Source organism: Perca flavescens, chromosome 17 (genome assembly GCF_004354835.1).
Source record: "Perca flavescens isolate YP-PL-M2 chromosome 17, PFLA_1.0, whole genome shotgun sequence".
NCBI classification, from domain to species: domain Eukaryota; kingdom Metazoa; phylum Chordata; class Actinopteri; order Perciformes; family Percidae; genus Perca; species Perca flavescens.
In genome coordinates this window covers 20,863,196-20,879,581 of record NC_041347.1, presented here as the reverse complement: position 1 = coordinate 20,879,581, position 16,386 = coordinate 20,863,196, and the positions used below count along the sequence as shown (strand labels likewise).

The window sequence follows — 16,386 nt, the reverse complement described above, 5'->3', positions numbered from 1 at the left end:
GTAGTGCAACATTAAGGATGCAAGCTGACCTTAAAACCCAAAGAAGAAGAAGGTATTTTTCCCCCTCGACTTCCGGTTGGCTATTTGTGTACGGGAACGCGTACTGTTGTTCTTTTAACCAGTAACGTTAGGTTTGTCAAATCGTCGACTTGAGATTTGAATGTTTGCGGTGTTTATCAGTCAAGAGCATTTATACCGAGGTAAGATTACACACTGATCCTTTCTTTTTGTGATTGCCCCTTGGCCGCTCTTTGCTAGCATTAACGTTAGCCGTCGTTACGTCAAATTTACGTCGAAGAAAGAGGGCCGAGGGATATTGCTAATGATACCGTTTTAGCGTTAAGCTAACGTGAATGTTGTGACATATCATGTTTTTCCTTTATTGCTAAATTATGAGTAGCACAGGTTTCACTCATTTCGCATTTAATACACACTACACGAGCACTTTGTGTGACTAGATTATTGCTAATCAAAGATGGCTCGCGATTTTAAGATCTTTACCGTTAGCAACTAGCTAACGTTAGCCAACTTTTTTTTAGAAAATGGTCTTCTTTTTTTGTCAACACACAGATGTCGGAAGACTTGGTGAAACAGTTGAACAGCTACAAAGCCCAGCTACAGCAAGTAGAAGTTGCCTTATCGACCGACTCAGAAAATGAAGACCTTCTTAAACTTCAGAAAGACTTGCAGGTTTGTGTGGATGTGATGGATTCAAGTGATTCGCACTCCGCTTAAGAAGCGTATTTCTCATCGCTGGATTACAGAAGCAAATAAAGGCTGTAATAATTCAGTTTTATAAGCAACTGAATACTTACGTTACATGTAACCACTACTGAATGTGTTGAAAATGCCACTAAACTTCTAGCATTTAAATGTTTTATTCTGGAAATTATTAATCAGAATTTATTTGGGCTGTCCTCGACTACAGAAATTCTTAGTTGACTAACACTTATAGGATTTTGTTGACTAATCGACTAGTTGATTTAATTGACAGAGCTGTGCGCTTTGAGAGGTGGTTAAGACTAGAAAAGCACAATATAAATGTAGTTAATTAACCATCTGTAAAACTGAGTTTCTCCACAATTAATCCTGCAAAAGCACCACTTTAAATCTTGTGTTTACCATAAATGTGCTCAGAACTTTCTTGGAAATAAGTTATTAAGCATAAAAAATGACTAATCGACTAAAGAAATCTTAGTTGACTAAGACCAAAACGACCGATTAGTCGACAAATCGACTAAGAGGTGGCAGCCCTAGAATTTATATAGTTTTGAGTTCCTCTCTGAAATGTGTAATATGTAATTTCAGATTTTGCGACTACAAAAAAATCACAATTAGGTATTCACTTGCCTACAAGAATCAAATCCTTATAGCATTTCTTTGCTTCCATAGATTTGCAGTATAACCTTTTATTGTGAAATATATTCTTACGTTGTAAGAATATGTATCCTCATTTACAAGCAAATATGATTTAAAAAATTGTAATCACATTTTCTTCTACAGGAAGTTATCGATTTGACAAAAGACCTCCTGACCTCACAGCCCACTGATAGCGCTTCTAGTACCGATGGCTCGGAAACGGTACCCCTGAAGCATGGCTGGAAAGTGGGGGATAAATGTATGGCTGTGTGGAATCAGGACGGACAGTGAGTATCACCACCCTCTGAAAACATTACATGCAAGCGCATGCCTTATTGCACTACAATTTGAGTTCTTTCTCTGAATTAGAGTATTGGTTTTATGAATTAGGTTCTGTCCATCCATGTTATTCGTTTATCTTTGGTGCATATGATTGTACGGAATTTGGATGTCACTTTGGACAAAAGTATCTAACTATTCGTAGTAAGATAAGTGCATTTTTTTCCCTCAAGATGAAGCCGGTTTTTGCAACTTATTTTCACACAATTCAAAACTATTTTACCCACTGAGAAGTTTCCCCAAACCTGATTATCCACACTGCAAGCATTTCATTAAAATGTTTGTTTTGGTGTTATTTCGCAGTGGCTGATAATTCAGGAGTTGTCAGTCAATTGTTCTAAAAGCCCATTCTGTGATAATTATTCACTAAAACACCTTATTCTAACAAAGGTGTTATAATTTCACATTCAAATGTAGTAATTGAGTGGTTGTTTTACCTTTTGTTAAATAATGAGGTGTGTGTTAGTCTTTATACTAGTGGCTAACAACGTATCTTAAAATGTGAATTAATTGCTCATATCACCAGTATTGGTTTTTTTCTCAATGCATTTCCCCAAAACGTGTTTTTAGTTTCATGCATGTTTGACCTTTTTAAGGGGAACAAAATGTATATTCTTGAGGTAAATTGTTGTCATAGAAATAATATACATGCTCTAATAATATCCTGTAGTTACATATTGCACAGATTCATTTACCATTAAGTATTATATTTGTTTAAGCATTGCTTATTAAGTAGAGCTTGAGTATTTGGCTCATACTCACCTGCTTACAGACGTGATTCTTTGGCAGGGTGTATGAGGCTGAGATTGAGGAGATAGACCGGGAGAACGGAACCGCAGCCGTTACCTTCGCTGGGTACGGGAATGCTGAAGTGATTCCTCTGCAGAACCTTAGAGCAAGAGAGGAGGGGAAACGTTCTGACGAGGATGGGAGTCTAAAACCGAAATCAAGGTATGATGGTATTTTTTGTCTCATGTAATCTTTGGTTTATATAATGGTGTGTGTATATATAATTGTGAGCAGCTCCCCTTTTTAATTGGCTTTAAAATGACTAATTCTAGGAAATAAGCACCAGTAAGCGGAGTAGTATTCAGTAAACCCTCTACTGTGCCATCCTCATAGCATGGTAATGACATGGGTGAATTAGACAAAAGTTGTCTATTATTTCAAGTTGGCTGCACAGTAGATGATTGGCAGATGATAGGCATATAGACATCAAAACAAACTATTTCCTGGCCTGGTTGATTAAATAAATGATTGAGATTTTTGATTGGTGTTTTAATCCTTAAAAAGGAGAACATCTCTTTAAACTATTCATCAAACTTTGAGTTAACGATTTTGCCATACAGTTTCAAAATCAAGCACCAAGCTTTATAAGTCATTGCTGGTTGGAAATTACATATGCCCCCTAGAACCCAAATTAACATTTAACGTGCAACACCACCAGTGCCTCTGTTGACTTCTTTTATTGCTCTTGACCAATTTAAAAATGATCATCCTATGTCATCTTTCTACATAAAGAACGATTATTGTAAGGAAAGAGACCCTAAGTGTATGCTCTTGTAACAGATTTACTTAATGGAGATGGCTTCAGCAGAGATTCAGTTAATATGCAATAGTACAGTTTATACATTACTTTAGCTGAATATATTTTGTGTTTATCGTCATATGGTTCCGTTAATGCAGCTTTCCTTGAAGTTATACTGTATGTTGGACTCACTAATGATTCTTTCATAGCTGTTACATCACGTTTGTGTATTTGTACATCAAGGACATGATTTAAATGTTTCTCTTCCTTGTCTGTCTCTTTAGGAAAGAGCAGATAGCAGAGCAGAGAGAGTATAAGAAGAAGAAAGCACAGAAGAAGGTACTGAGGATGAAGGAATTGGAGCAAGAGAGGGAGGAACAAAAGTCAAAGTGGCAACAGTTCAATAACAAAGCCTACTCAAAGAACAAGAAAGGACAGGTACGTGTTCTTTGTTTAGAGGCCTGAATTTATTTGAGAGTAACCCATGGGTAGAAACCCATGGCGCATTGAGCAAACGGTGGACAATGGTAACTTACTGTAGACGTCTCCTTCCATTTGCTATCTAGTGTCAAAATTCAGCTTAACAAAAAAGTCCAACTAAAGTGTGAATTCACAGTTAGATGGATCTCTTCAAATCATTATGGTGTGGATTTGAGCTATTTCAGCCACTAGCATAACAACCCCTTGTCCTTCACACTGCATTGCATACTGCAGCGCAGTACATGACTGGAGGGCTAGGTAACTTGAAACTGGTTCCACACAGTCTATGAATTGCTGTGTGAAGTTTGCATGTGTATTGTATATTTAAAAGTCATCCAGTAATCCATTGTTGTATTTTGAAACCTTAATGATGGCTTTTCTGTTTTTTCTTCTAGGTAAAGAGGAGCATATTTGCATCTCCAGAAAGTGTAAATGGAAAGGTGGGAGTGGGAACATGTGGTATTGCAGACAAGCCAATGACCCAGTACCATGACACGTCAAAATACAATGTCCGACATCTAATGCCTCAGTGACCTGATCTATTCTGTATATAATCATCCACTGTACACTAGCGGTTTCAGTGTTTTCCATTGTGTTTATACATGATTTATTTGTCCCAACTAAAGAAAGCTTTGAAAGGAATTGCTTGCACACCATTGTTTGAAATATTGATGTAGGTTTCTTATATATTATGTAGGTACAACAAAAAAATATCAAATAGAGGGGATTTTCCCTGCACTGGAACATGGTCAATTGTTATGTAAGAACAGGAAGTGGTGGTGTTGTAGAAAAGCCGTAGAGTTTGCAGTTTGTGTCCAGGTTTCACTAAAGCCAAATACCTGCTAAAAGAGTATAAACAGTAACGGGGTTAAATTGGGTCTCAGCCCCACTACATAGGCCTACACTATTGTCATCGGTGGGCGCTTAGGTCAGAAACCGACTGCTTTAATAATGGAATGTAAATTGCTTTGATATTCTATTTAAGGGCAAAATGAGTAGGATTTGTCAGTTGCAGTTCTTAAACACAACATTCAAAATGAGTCCCTCCTTCCTGGCTCAACAAGGGTTGCGTTGCTCACCAGCAGGTGAAAGCCAACCCCAGGTTCGCTCTGGGTTTGGAACGGGCTTTGTCCACTTCATGTTTTGACTTACTATATTTGCATATTTTTTGTCCACCATTTTCGTAGCTTTCTCTTGGATGTGTGCTTATGATCTGGCACCTGGTCGCAATGTTTTTAGAGGTTGACGCCCAGAAACGTCCCGAACACAGCAGAATAAGAAAAGGCAGGCAGAGAGCAGGGTCTCTGCAGATACAGACACTGCCGCATACTTCCAGAGGGTCACAAGTGATGATTGAAGGGGATTATTTTTGTATGAGTCCTTACATTGTTTTTAAGGAAAATCTTACTCATTGGGCCTTTTTTAAACAATGTTTTGCTTTTACAGAATTATACTATTATCTTTTTTTAAGATGGTTTGCGGCAGGTTGCCTCAAATCTTTGGTAGCTAGCAAACCTGAAACCACAGAGCCCAATTTAACCCCCAAGTATAAATATACACACCCGCAGATTTGGTTTGTAAATTTGAAGTTGGATTTTGAACACCGACCCATTGTGAGGGAGTCTGAAAGTCAATAATGGTGTTGAGTTGACATGGCTGAATTTGCGTTTTTATTTCTGTGTATATAACAGTGAAATAAACATTGTTTTGTTTTCAGTTTTTTAAATGATTGCTTCAACTTCAATCTGTTTTTACATTACATTGTACATTGTGACTCTGTTGGGTCCTATAGGATTTACCATTATTAATAAATCGAGCAGCATGCTGCAACTGTTAATACAACCCATTTTCTGAAAAGTCACATCAGTTTTTTCTTTGACATGTTTGACATTGTTAGTTCAGGAGGCTTACAGCACAGTGTAAACTACAGACTTGATTGATTTATCTGTGATACTTGCCAGTCTAATACAAGACACCCACTTTAATTAATTTAACATTAATGGTAATGGTGTGGTGATGGTGCAGTGGATATAACCCATGCCTTTGGTGTGGGAGACCTGGGTTTGATTCCCACTGCGATACATCAACCAATCAACCATACCCGAGCAAGACACTTAACCCCTAGTGCTCCAGCGGCGTGCAACCTCTGACATATATAGCAATTGTAAGTTGCTTTGGATAAACGTGTCCGCTAAATGACGTGTAATGTAATGGTAAGTTTAAAAAAAAGAAGACATTGCTTATTGTCTGCGTGGTAGAGGTTTATTAAGATTCCAGGGAAAGTTTCAGGAACTGTAACAAAGTACTAGCAGGGGACCAGCAGCACACGTTTTGCAACAAAGTCACCTTGGATTGCTGATTAAGCATGAGAGAAAACATTCGGGGGTGTGCTTTGACATACTTCCTTAACAAGTCTTTTTCATAGTGCATTTTATAGTTTCCCAAACAGGTTGGGGGGGGGAAAAGACCTGTAACAAGGAACTTTGTGCAAGAGTCATATACCCATGTTAAGACACAATTTGGTGGTGATCTCCTTAGGACTTGGACCAGGAAAATGCAGATAAATGATCATATTGAAATGTCCTATTTGGTTTCATGGATTCCACAAGGTCAGCAGTGCAATTCTATGTGTTAAATATACAATGAATTATTAATGGGGCGTCTCCAAATTTCAAAGATTTGAACTTGTTTTTTTTTTTTTGTTGCTACAGTACATAAAAGATACAGTACTAAACACTGAAGTATAAACCAAAATTGGTATTCTGTAGTGTTAATGTTCATGCTACAGACATTTTTTTAAAACTTGTCAATCCAAAGCACATTACAACATGATTAGACAAGCTACATTCAATACACATGCACCATAGCTTTTAAAAAAAAAAAATCAATTACAATCGTTTTAGTGCTCAATATTAAAACTGATACTCCACTACTGGAGCAAGTGGAAAACTAGCAAAAAGCAATTTGGCGTTGGACGGACAGAATAGTGTTCTAAACACAGCCAACATTAAGGATAAGATAAAACTAGATGCTTTATTGCTTTCAGCTTTGTGCTTGGATAAGTGTGGGATAGCTTATTACTGTCTAAATAAAATTGCAATTTGCACACTGTGTGAAAGAGATGTGATTCATTCAACAAAACATTGAGTAAACCTTTAGTGCACTGCGTATGCTTCTGTGGGGCTAAATTTAATGTCATGTAATTTGGTAAACATGTTAAAAAAAAACAAATTTGAAAGTTCAAGCATGACCAAGATCTAGCTAGAGTAAAATTAAATATACCAAAAATAAATACTATAATCATAATGCAAAATAAATTAGAATAACAAGGGTGGACTACACCACCTGTTTGGATACGACTGTATTTCAGTCAAGAGAAGGGACGCCACATGGATCAGTGATGGTTGTGGGTCCTAAAGCAGAGGTTATAGGAGTGTAATAAACATTTTGGAATGCAGACATTGTAGCCCTTGTCACCGGCTTGTACACTGACAAGAAGTGATGTCTGGATATGTTATCCGAAGAAGGGGCTATGTTTTTACAAGGCAAATGGAGCAAACGTTCCCAATGATGAGCTTGTAGCTGGTATAGGGGTTTTAGTGTTTTTGCTGGTTTCAGAGGATTAACTTGACTAAAGGTAGTTTCCCCTCCAGTGTTGGACACTGGTACGATCATGGGTCCTCTACAGGGTCAGTATTGATTGCAGGTATGGTTGATTCAAGCTGGTAATGGGTTAAAGGTCATTTAGGTGATTGGTTAAGTCAACTCTGAAAATGAGGAAACTGTATATTGCCAGAGAAGTTAAATTTGAGGCTGTTGTGTAACATGTTTCAGACTGATGTAGAGGAGCCCCTTGGCTTTTTAAAGGTTTAGGCTGAGTTGAACTTAAGGCTGGTTCTCAGGGAGGAGTAGACGTTTCATTTGTCAGGTCAAAGGTGGGATTGAGGCTGGTTCTTCTTCTGAAGACAGTTAACCTAAACTGCAAAGGGAGAATGGAGCTTTAGGCTGGTACTTTAAAGGTGAAAGCCATAAAAGACTGCAGCTGAAGTGAAAGTATAGGCTGGTGCTTTAAGCAGAGAAAGCCAGTTTTAGACTGCATGTGGAGTAGCCTTCATCACTAGCTGAGCTCTGCCGGCTGCTGTGGTCATCCAGGTCACTTGCACCACTGGTGCTTACACTGTCCATTTCTCCATGGGAGAACTCAGTGCTTTCCACATCAACTTCAATCTCCTCTGCACAAAAACAAAAGGAATGATGAATACAGATTAGTTTTCTGCATCATGCAAGTTCAAATATTTGAAATTGTGCTTGCCTTAAATGTTGGCGAACCCTAAAAGGTGTGTCATTGGATAAAGGCTCTGATTCAGAACACTGACCTTTGTCAGACTCTGAGCGGTCAGAGTCCATGCGGGAGTCCACGCTGTCCGTACGGACCCTCTCCCTATCTCCGTGAGTCTGCAGCTGGGATAGCTGCCTCTGCAGGTGCCTCTGCTCCCTCTCTAGGGTCTCCAGCTGGTGCAGACTCCTCCGATCCATCTCTTCAAGTTTCTGAATAAGAGGAAAATGCAGAAGAGTTAATTGTATTGTTATGTACAGGTAATCAAGAATGTGTGTGTGTGTGTGCGTGTGTGTGTGCATGCGTGTGTGCGTGCGTGCATGCGTGCCACATTGGGTGTTTACATTAAATCCCACCATCATGACAACATATTACATACCTTCTACTGAAATATTCAGCATGGTTGGATTCTAGGAATAGCTGTCTCTCTGTGTGATGTGGATATAAGTGAAAGATGACTTAATGCAAAAGGCAGCGTAATTGCTTTGGTTTTGGTGTACAAATGAACATAAAGGTCATCTTGTCCTGCATGCAGAAACATTCATTCTTTGCCTTCTTAGCTTTAATTTATTTAACTTCCCCAGCTTGGACATTGATTTTGGTTCATTGTGGTGTTCAATAGTTATTTTAAATAAAGCCTGTATACGTCAAACAACACACACAAACCGCTTGCTTAAAGTATGTCTAAGAAGCTTACAAATAACCAAACTAACCCTAATCCAATCGCTTCACACCAATCATCACATCTGATCGTGCCATTAATAAATAAAAAAAACTAATTCTAATTCATGTAAGTACTAACATTTTGTATGCAAGCCAGTTGTTGAACAATATTTACTGCTGGTGGGAAAAAACAACTGTTGTGGTATCTGTACAGCTGGATATACTAACACAAATATTGAAAAGACATTGTAGTTCACAGTGACACATGCTGTATTGTATCAGTTGCCATGCATGGTTTATTTCCTGAACCATTTTACATGAAGGCACAGAGTGATGTTTGAAGAGACGTGCATATTTCCCACAATCAAAAATGCAGTAAAATGCCAGTTTTTATGAGGGAGTTTGGTACAGTGATGCTAGTGAGAGTAGCACTTATTCATGCTTTTCCTCTTGCACAATACAGGGTGTTTTCTTTCTACTTTTTGCTTCCTGCTGCCATGAGCTTCCTGCTGCTTGCACCTACTCCGCCCTTTTACTCATCCACACAACCTCTGGTTCCAAAAATACAAAACCGCATGATTCAGGGGCCACATTTCCTGGACTTTAAACAGGCAAGTCTGCACACACACACACACACACACACACACACACACACACACACACACACACACATACACATACATACACACACACACTCCCACAGACTGTTGCCAGGATTGCTTTCATATTTCAGGCTTCAATCATTCCTCAACTGCTTCCCAATGCTGGAGCCTGCAGACTGGGTTTAAGAAAATCCAATATTTCCCCCAAAATATCTTATCTGGCTTAGACTGTAGCCATCAGCCATCAGGGGAGCCAAAGTGTTGAGTCTTGGATGCTTTGATGCTACACAATCATTTGTGCAGTTCTAACAACCAGGACAGATCTGGTGATGGTCAGTGTACTATTTACATTAACAAAGTGTGAAAGACAAAAGACCTAATCAAAGACTCAACAAGGCTTAAAATCAGACAAAGGACAGCCCTGGCAACTGGGAGATTTGTTTAAAAGGGGAAGAAAAATAACCAAGCAGCAACCATAATGTCCTAATGCTGAGGCCAAAGTACATTAAAGTGCAGTTCATCTAACAGTTCTGAGGAAACTGACTGCATGAAAGTGCCCAGGGAAAACCACTAACTGTTCTGTTGCTATAGTCAATATCTCATTTACCCACTTCTAATGTGAGGTGATTGAGTGACAGTTTAGCACCTAATTGGTCTCAGCTTGCCATAAATCATGTGTGTGCTATCCTTAACCTTTTATATTAGATATTGAATGAACTGAGCCAAAAAGTTCAAAGAAGAGAGAGTAAATCCAGACCTTTCTCCTCTTTTCCTGGTGTTTATACCGTATCGGCCATGATTACTAAACAAGCAAGAGCGCTGTTATGTCTTTGTTAAACTAACGCACCTAACACAATGTATAGAATTCCAAAGGTCAAATGGATTTCAGGCTAAATATTGAGCTGCTTATGTAGACAGTGGAGCTCCACTTCGATTACGCCTGATGGACAGTAAAGTATCACAGCAGCTTGTACCTCGAGAGGAAACCAGAGGCTGTGGGCCACCAAGGGTGAGAGCTAGGAGACTAAAATACAATTATGTTCTAAAAAATAATTGACATGTCGCAGTAGGAAAAGCACAGGAGTAAATAAAAAAATTCATGATTTAGCTGCTGTAGTCTGTTGTGAAAAAGGACGATTTCAGCATGATGACTGTTGTGATGTTGCTACTGCTACTTTCCCAAACTAGCGTTACCAACTATTAGCATGTGGCCAGTAAGGAAAAAGAAGCAGTGGGAACAGTATGTTGATATGTTTGGGTCATTACTTTTGAGCACAAAATTGGACAGAAATCAGCCCTTAATCCCATGATGGTACCATACAACAGGGACTACCACACCTTGATATGTGCTTTGGCCTTGTTGAGCAGTCCCAGTGTGGTGTGCCGACTGCAGTCTGGTCCCAGAGGGATGAGGGACTTCAACCTCTCCAAACACAGGCGGAGATGTGCTCGCCTGCGGGAGGAGACACAGTCAAGACGGGTCATTTCTCTTTTGAGACAGCAAACATGGAGTAATGTGCATCGTGCGACAATTATACAGACATAAAAATTTATTTCCAGACTAATGTATTCTTGTAATCTTCACTGATGCTGATTAAATCAGATTATAATATTTCCTTCTTATCCAATCTGATTAGTTCTTAATAGTTAAGGCAAACCACTTTGATTGGTCCTGTTAAATTCTAATTATGATAATCCATCTGTGATAAGAAATGTAACAGTCAAGGTATTCAGGCACTTGATTTATCTGTTTAAATCAGTTTTGCCAGTTAGCCAAGCCATCTGACGCCTTTGCAATTACACATGGATCTGTCTGCCCCCCATTTAAAAAGCTGCTGAGGGCAGCTCGATACTCTGTTTCTGATCCACCGAGGCCTCTGGGCCTGTGGTCTGAACGAATGCAGAAACTGGCAAAGGACACTCACTCTCCTTTCAAATAATGGAGAAAAAAGTAGGTCAAGTTGTGATGTCATCTCTTCTCTCTGCGTTGGCCACCATTTTGTTAAATAAAATAGGATGTAAAATAAGCCTTGCTCGTGAAGATGCCCATTTTCTCATCACTTAGTGCATCTCTCAAACCAAGATTCTCACACACATGGTTTGCTGTTGAAGATTAGCTGGGCATTTAATTTTAGGATAAACGTGTCCTGACATTTGTGCCATGCTCAAAGCGGTGGCCCTTTCATCCTGGAGCAATAGAAGCAAGCTGCTGTTACATTTGCAGCTGAGAAACACTCAGGAAGGAGCCCTGTTGTCTGGAAACAGACGGTTCCCATTTGCTGACTGGGGAAAAGTCTGCATGTCCTCTAGGAACTGCTGCTACTGAGGCTGCATTACACCTCCCTTCTATTTGCCTTGCAAAATGCACACTGCCATCATACACAATAGGGGAATTTCCAAGTTGTTGATAAAAAAAAATGTCTTTTTGGATGATAATAGGCTGATTCATAGGCCTGCAGTGCATCTCGTTGTGAAATGGTATGCACCAAGATATGCAAACATGGCAGAATGGAGAAAGCTTGTGGTTTATCAGCTTGAAGCTCCATTTTGAGACAGCTGGCTCTTGAGATAGACTCCCTGTGTACCTCATTTGCTAAAGCAGTTAAAATGCTGTGGATGCTGTCTTATTCTCTCCCTCTTCTGTTTGAATTTTGCACAAACTGTAAGTTGTTATGCACAAAAGTCGATTGAAGTAAGATGGCAGTAGAATTTTAAGATGACTACCCACCGTCTCAACATTTCACTATCTTCATCATGTCCTTCAGTGTAGTCTCAACCTTTCAGTACTGTCTTTGTCACAAACATGCATACAAATGACCTCTTCAGTCTTGTTTTACTCACCTATTTTTTTCCAGTTCATTGTGTGCTGACCTGTTGATGTAATAAATATATAAACAAAAATGTTACACAAGTCTTAATGATGCAAAATGCAACATATTATATGTACAAAACAAATCCAATAGTTATACAATCTAATGCTGCAATGATAAAATAATCATGCTATACCACAATACTGATAATGTAATGGTCATAATAGTAATGTGATTGTGCATCACGTAGATTTTAAAATATGTTCTCAAATCCATGCATAAACAAAGACAAACATGGTATTCACATCTACTATATTTAATTTAGGACCTACCTATTGTGAATATTGTCCAATTTCTTGTTCTTGAATTTACGCTGTTTCTGATGATGTGCAGTCTGGGCCGCAGGGTAAGTTGAAGCATAACCATGCTCACATTCTGGTGATGAAAATGATCAAGAGGATTAAAAAGAGGATTGTAGAGTTTTTACAAATGTGCTCCAAGCTAAATGCTTCATGAGGGCTTGGATTTGCATGATGGATGTGGCCTTAATTGACCCGAATTCTAAATAACATTTAAATATGTGGCCGGTGGCAACACATCCATGGAATTAAACTAAAAGAATTAAAACTCAGTGTAATAGACAGACAATCCTTCTTAGCAAAATTGAATATCAATACACTCATGCATTAGGCTGTATGTTTAAAGGAAGCATTTCTATTCTACAGTTGTTTAAAAATGCCTACAGTTCCCATGAACGCTCCTTCCCAGTAACATAGGACGTCAGACGTGAACCTGCGTGTGATTGGCTATCTGCAGTGACTCGCGCTGGGAACATGTGTGCCGACCAATGAAAACTTTACAATTTGTTCCATGTGGAAACCATGTGAACAACACATACAAGGAAGAAGCAGCTGCTTCTGAAACTGATAGGTGGGCTTTCAATTGGAAATATTTAGAGAAAATAAACTCAAACTCGCAGTTTGTATGTGCAAGACGGTGACCTTGAATGCTATATTTTTAAGTGGATGCATGAGATATTTTAATGGAATAAGCGTGAAAGGAGCTGGGATCAACTGAGATAAAAGATGAATTCGAAAATTAGGAGTCTTAAACATCATACATTTCTACATGAATTAACCTAAATGTGCACATATGCAAAGCCTATTTAAAATAATGAATAAATCGTGCTTATTCAGTGAAATCTCCCGGTCTGTCAAAGACCAATTTTGGTCAGAATGGGAGCAGAAGATTTTTTAGCTGAAGGCTATTGTTGCAATAAAATCTCTCTCTGGCAATGCAGTTTCGTCCTGAATTAAAAATGTAGGCAATTTTCCGATTTCTTTTCAATGGATGATATTTTGTGTGTTACGTCGATTTGACTAGTTTTTCAGTAGCAGGTGAAATATAATTGGCTGCTGTCAGGCTCTTCTGTCCGCTGCGCGTCTTTTGTCGCCTTCGCCTCTATTGTTGTCTGCTCGGCGCATTACGTGTTAATATCCCCTACTGCCCGTGTTTACTTACTTCCGTTGTTCTTGTCGATATTTTCTAGGTAATTTGCTGCATCGAGCAGCACTTGCACGTTCTTCATGAAAGTGCCGATTTGGTCCATTGCGGAACATTTGGAGTATAAAACGTCGCTGAAAGAATAGTCGGACAATTCTCCGAAATCCTGCTGGTCCATTGAAGCATCAGACTCCGACAGCACCTCTTCGGGTTTCAGCTCGCTGTGCTGTCGCATGTACTTTACCATTTTCACTTTTTTTGGGGTGTGGGGGGGGACTTTGACAAATAAGCAGCGCTGAAAGTGCTCCTTGTCCCGTCTGTGCACTGAGCGGATGACTGAAATGAACTAGGCTCGATGGAATTGCAGTCCTTAGCCTCAGCCACTTGCCCTACTTGGTGGATAATCCCTCCCACTAACGCATGCACATTGCATTCATTGTCAACTGTGCCATAATAAATCCTCATTATCAATACTGCAGGAGAGTAACAAGTAACACAAAAAAAGTGCCAGCTTTCATTTATAACAACTGCTTTATTTCACTTGAAACATACTTATAATTTTTGACAAATAAGAGCTGCCTTTCACGTGCACCCAGTTCTTCTGATTGTATGTGAACAGACTTTAAAAGTGAAAAGCATCAGTAGACAGTAGCAGGTCTAATCAATAGTGCAACCTGGATAGCAGAGACAGGGAAAGGGTTGGTGCCTGATGTGGTACGTTAAGGGGATTTGCTTACTCCTCACTGTTAGGAGCATCAGGAGATTTCCCCTGGGTGTGAATGCAATACATTCATATGATTTTAGAGGTAGTTTGAGGTTATTTGCCTTCGATAATACCATTGTTTCACCTATCTTTGCCTTTCCAAAAGTCTCTTGTTTTCCCCTAAGCTCCTCTGGGTGTGTTGTATAGTTCTCCAGTTCTAAAACAATCTAAACTCACGTAGAGATAACAAGCAAGTAATAAAGTGAGTTAATGTCAGAATGAACAAGGGCTGCTTCAGTTCAGTGGACAACAGAACTTACACGATAGTGAAAGTGGAAAAACTAACCTTGTAATTTGTTTTACTTCTAGTTTGATTCCCCACTTCTGCTGCCCCTTTTGACTGATTAAGAAGTCATTTCTTTCCCACACCGTGAGGGATGGAGGAGGACAGAGGGGAAAGGGCCTGCCTTTACGAGGCTAGCCATGCGTGCAGGGCTGTGTTGTGCCTCTGAGACAATGGGTGCAGATGGCTGGCCCGCTGCAGATGTGGCCAGGCCTGTAACGGACGCCTGTGAGAGAGTACACCCTCCCATGGAGTCTATTTCAGCTGCATGCCTGACAAGGCCTGACACACACACAGGCAGTCCTGATATCGGAAACAGAGTCGCACTCTTTAGTGGCAAAAACAGGCTAAATTTGTGGAAAGATGAAATGGTTTCTTATAAAATCCCAACAAATACAGCCCTGTTTTAGGAATACTTTATCCGCTAACTATGCTTTTCCCCATTTGATTAAGGGTCTTGTTACCAGAGCATCTTCCACATAACACCAATGCAAATGTGGGAGGGGGGTGGAAAACTGACATGGAAAGGCTCACACCAGGAAAAGGCTCATCTGTGCTGTTAGGCTTGTGTGCAGGCTGACCAACTGTGCGAGCTGCACACTGATAGGCTGTAGGTTGGTGTAGAATGTAACCCCAACTGGAGTAATCTGAAAAGCCCGAGGATTACACCAGTGGCTCGGCTGTCACAGAGGAGGCAAAGTCACACGGTACCGGTGTGTGTGTGTGTGTGTGTGTGTGTGTGTGTGTGTGTGTGCATGTGTGTTTATGAAAGAATGTGCCAAATATCCAACACTGGTCTCCCACAGCAGGGAGTATAAGGCATATGGGATGTTGTTGAAAGGGAAAATATATCTTTTATCAGGAGCTATCTCTCTATTTATCGATCTGATGCCATCATCCTGTATGCTGGTGGTCTATAGTCTCAGATGAAGCATTGTGCAGCAGCAGTCCCCTGTTGTTCTAAAACAATAGGTGCACTTTGCCCTGAGGTCACAGCAGAAGGACACTCAAGCAGCCAGACGTGTGTCACCTGCTCTGTCCTCTCCGCAGCACTCTCAGGACACGGAAGAGCTCAGTGCTAAGCCCTGTCATCCATACATTGTAAGGGATTGTTCAGATAACTAGTTTGGAGCCTGGTAGTGGTCATGCATTTTATGTAAGAAAAAGGACAAAAGTCAAGAAAAAGCCTGTTCATCATTCCCATTGATTAGATAAAACTAATTCCAGAGCAATTTATTCTTATTAACTAGCAATCTTTTTTGTTAGCATAAGATTCTTAATAAGATCTTACTTCAAAATATATATATATATATATATATATATATATATATATTTTTTTTTTTTTTTTTTATTTGGTTGTTTGTTATGTTCAATTAAATGCACTAGCTTTTGACCTCATCTTCTTGTCTGTATGTCGTCTCCTAGGAGAGGTGTGTGTAGGTTGGGGGTGGTGTAGGTATAGAACCTGTCACTCCCCCAACATGAACACCTGTTGGAGACAACAAATCCCCTCTTTGTCTCCACAGCCCCCTCTCAGTGGATTACCATGACAACGGCTATTCATATAATGGCTGAAGACTGATTATACAGCTTCACACGGTCAATTATTACTGAACAGCGTGCATTGTTTTAGGGGGACGCTGTTTTTTTTATTTTTTAAAAGGGGAGGCTGTGTAAAGTTTTCTAGAAAGCCTTATTTCATACTTGAGGTGTTATAGTT

General features: G+C 39.6%; 2 protein-coding genes across 2 annotated transcripts; one reads left to right on the top strand and one right to left on the bottom strand.

Annotated features, from left to right (window-relative positions):
• Positions 1-66: 66 nt before the first annotated feature.
• smndc1 (survival motor neuron domain containing 1) lies at positions 67-5,552 on the top strand. The gene is made up of 6 exons (XM_028603716.1): positions 67-200; positions 571-690; positions 1,504-1,646; positions 2,488-2,649; positions 3,511-3,664; positions 4,102-5,552. Exons 2-6 carry the CDS (start codon positions 571-573, stop codon positions 4,237-4,239), a joined length of 717 nt encoding a protein of 238 aa, XP_028459517.1. The 5' UTR covers positions 67-200; the 3' UTR covers positions 4,240-5,552.
• Positions 5,553-5,952: 400 nt separating this feature from the next.
• Positions 5,953-13,981, bottom strand: LOC114572163 (max-interacting protein 1). Its single transcript, XM_028603638.1, has 6 exons — positions 13,639-13,981; positions 12,450-12,552; positions 12,149-12,178; positions 10,646-10,760; positions 8,083-8,254; positions 5,953-7,938 (listed from the first exon to the last, which is right to left on the bottom strand). Exons 1-6 carry the CDS (start codon positions 13,865-13,867, stop codon positions 7,775-7,777), a joined length of 813 nt encoding a protein of 270 aa, XP_028459439.1. The 5' UTR covers positions 13,868-13,981; the 3' UTR covers positions 5,953-7,774.
• Positions 13,982-16,386: the final 2,405 nt, after the last annotated feature.

Bases quoted from the DNA above. Each gene is read 5' to 3' on its own strand.
- LOC114572163 (XM_028603638.1), bottom strand. From the start codon at position 13,867: ATGGTAAAGTACATGCGACAGCACAGCGAGCTGAAACCCGAAGAGGTG. The intron at 12,553-13,638 runs GTAAGTAAACAC...TTTCATCACCAG, and splicing joins TATCGACAAGAACAACGGAA to AATGTGAGCATGGTTATGCT. The intron at 8,255-10,645 runs GTGTGGTAGTCC...CCTCTTATTCAG, and splicing joins AGGCCAAAGCACATATCAAG to AAACTTGAAGAGATGGATCG.
- smndc1 (XM_028603716.1), top strand. From the start codon at position 571: ATGTCGGAAGACTTGGTGAAACAGTTGAACAGCTACAAAGCCCAGCTA. The intron at 691-1,503 runs GTTTGTGTGGAT...TTTCTTCTACAG, and splicing joins AACTTCAGAAAGACTTGCAG to GAAGTTATCGATTTGACAAA. The intron at 2,650-3,510 runs GTATGATGGTAT...CTGTCTCTTTAG, and splicing joins AGTCTAAAACCGAAATCAAG to GAAAGAGCAGATAGCAGAGC.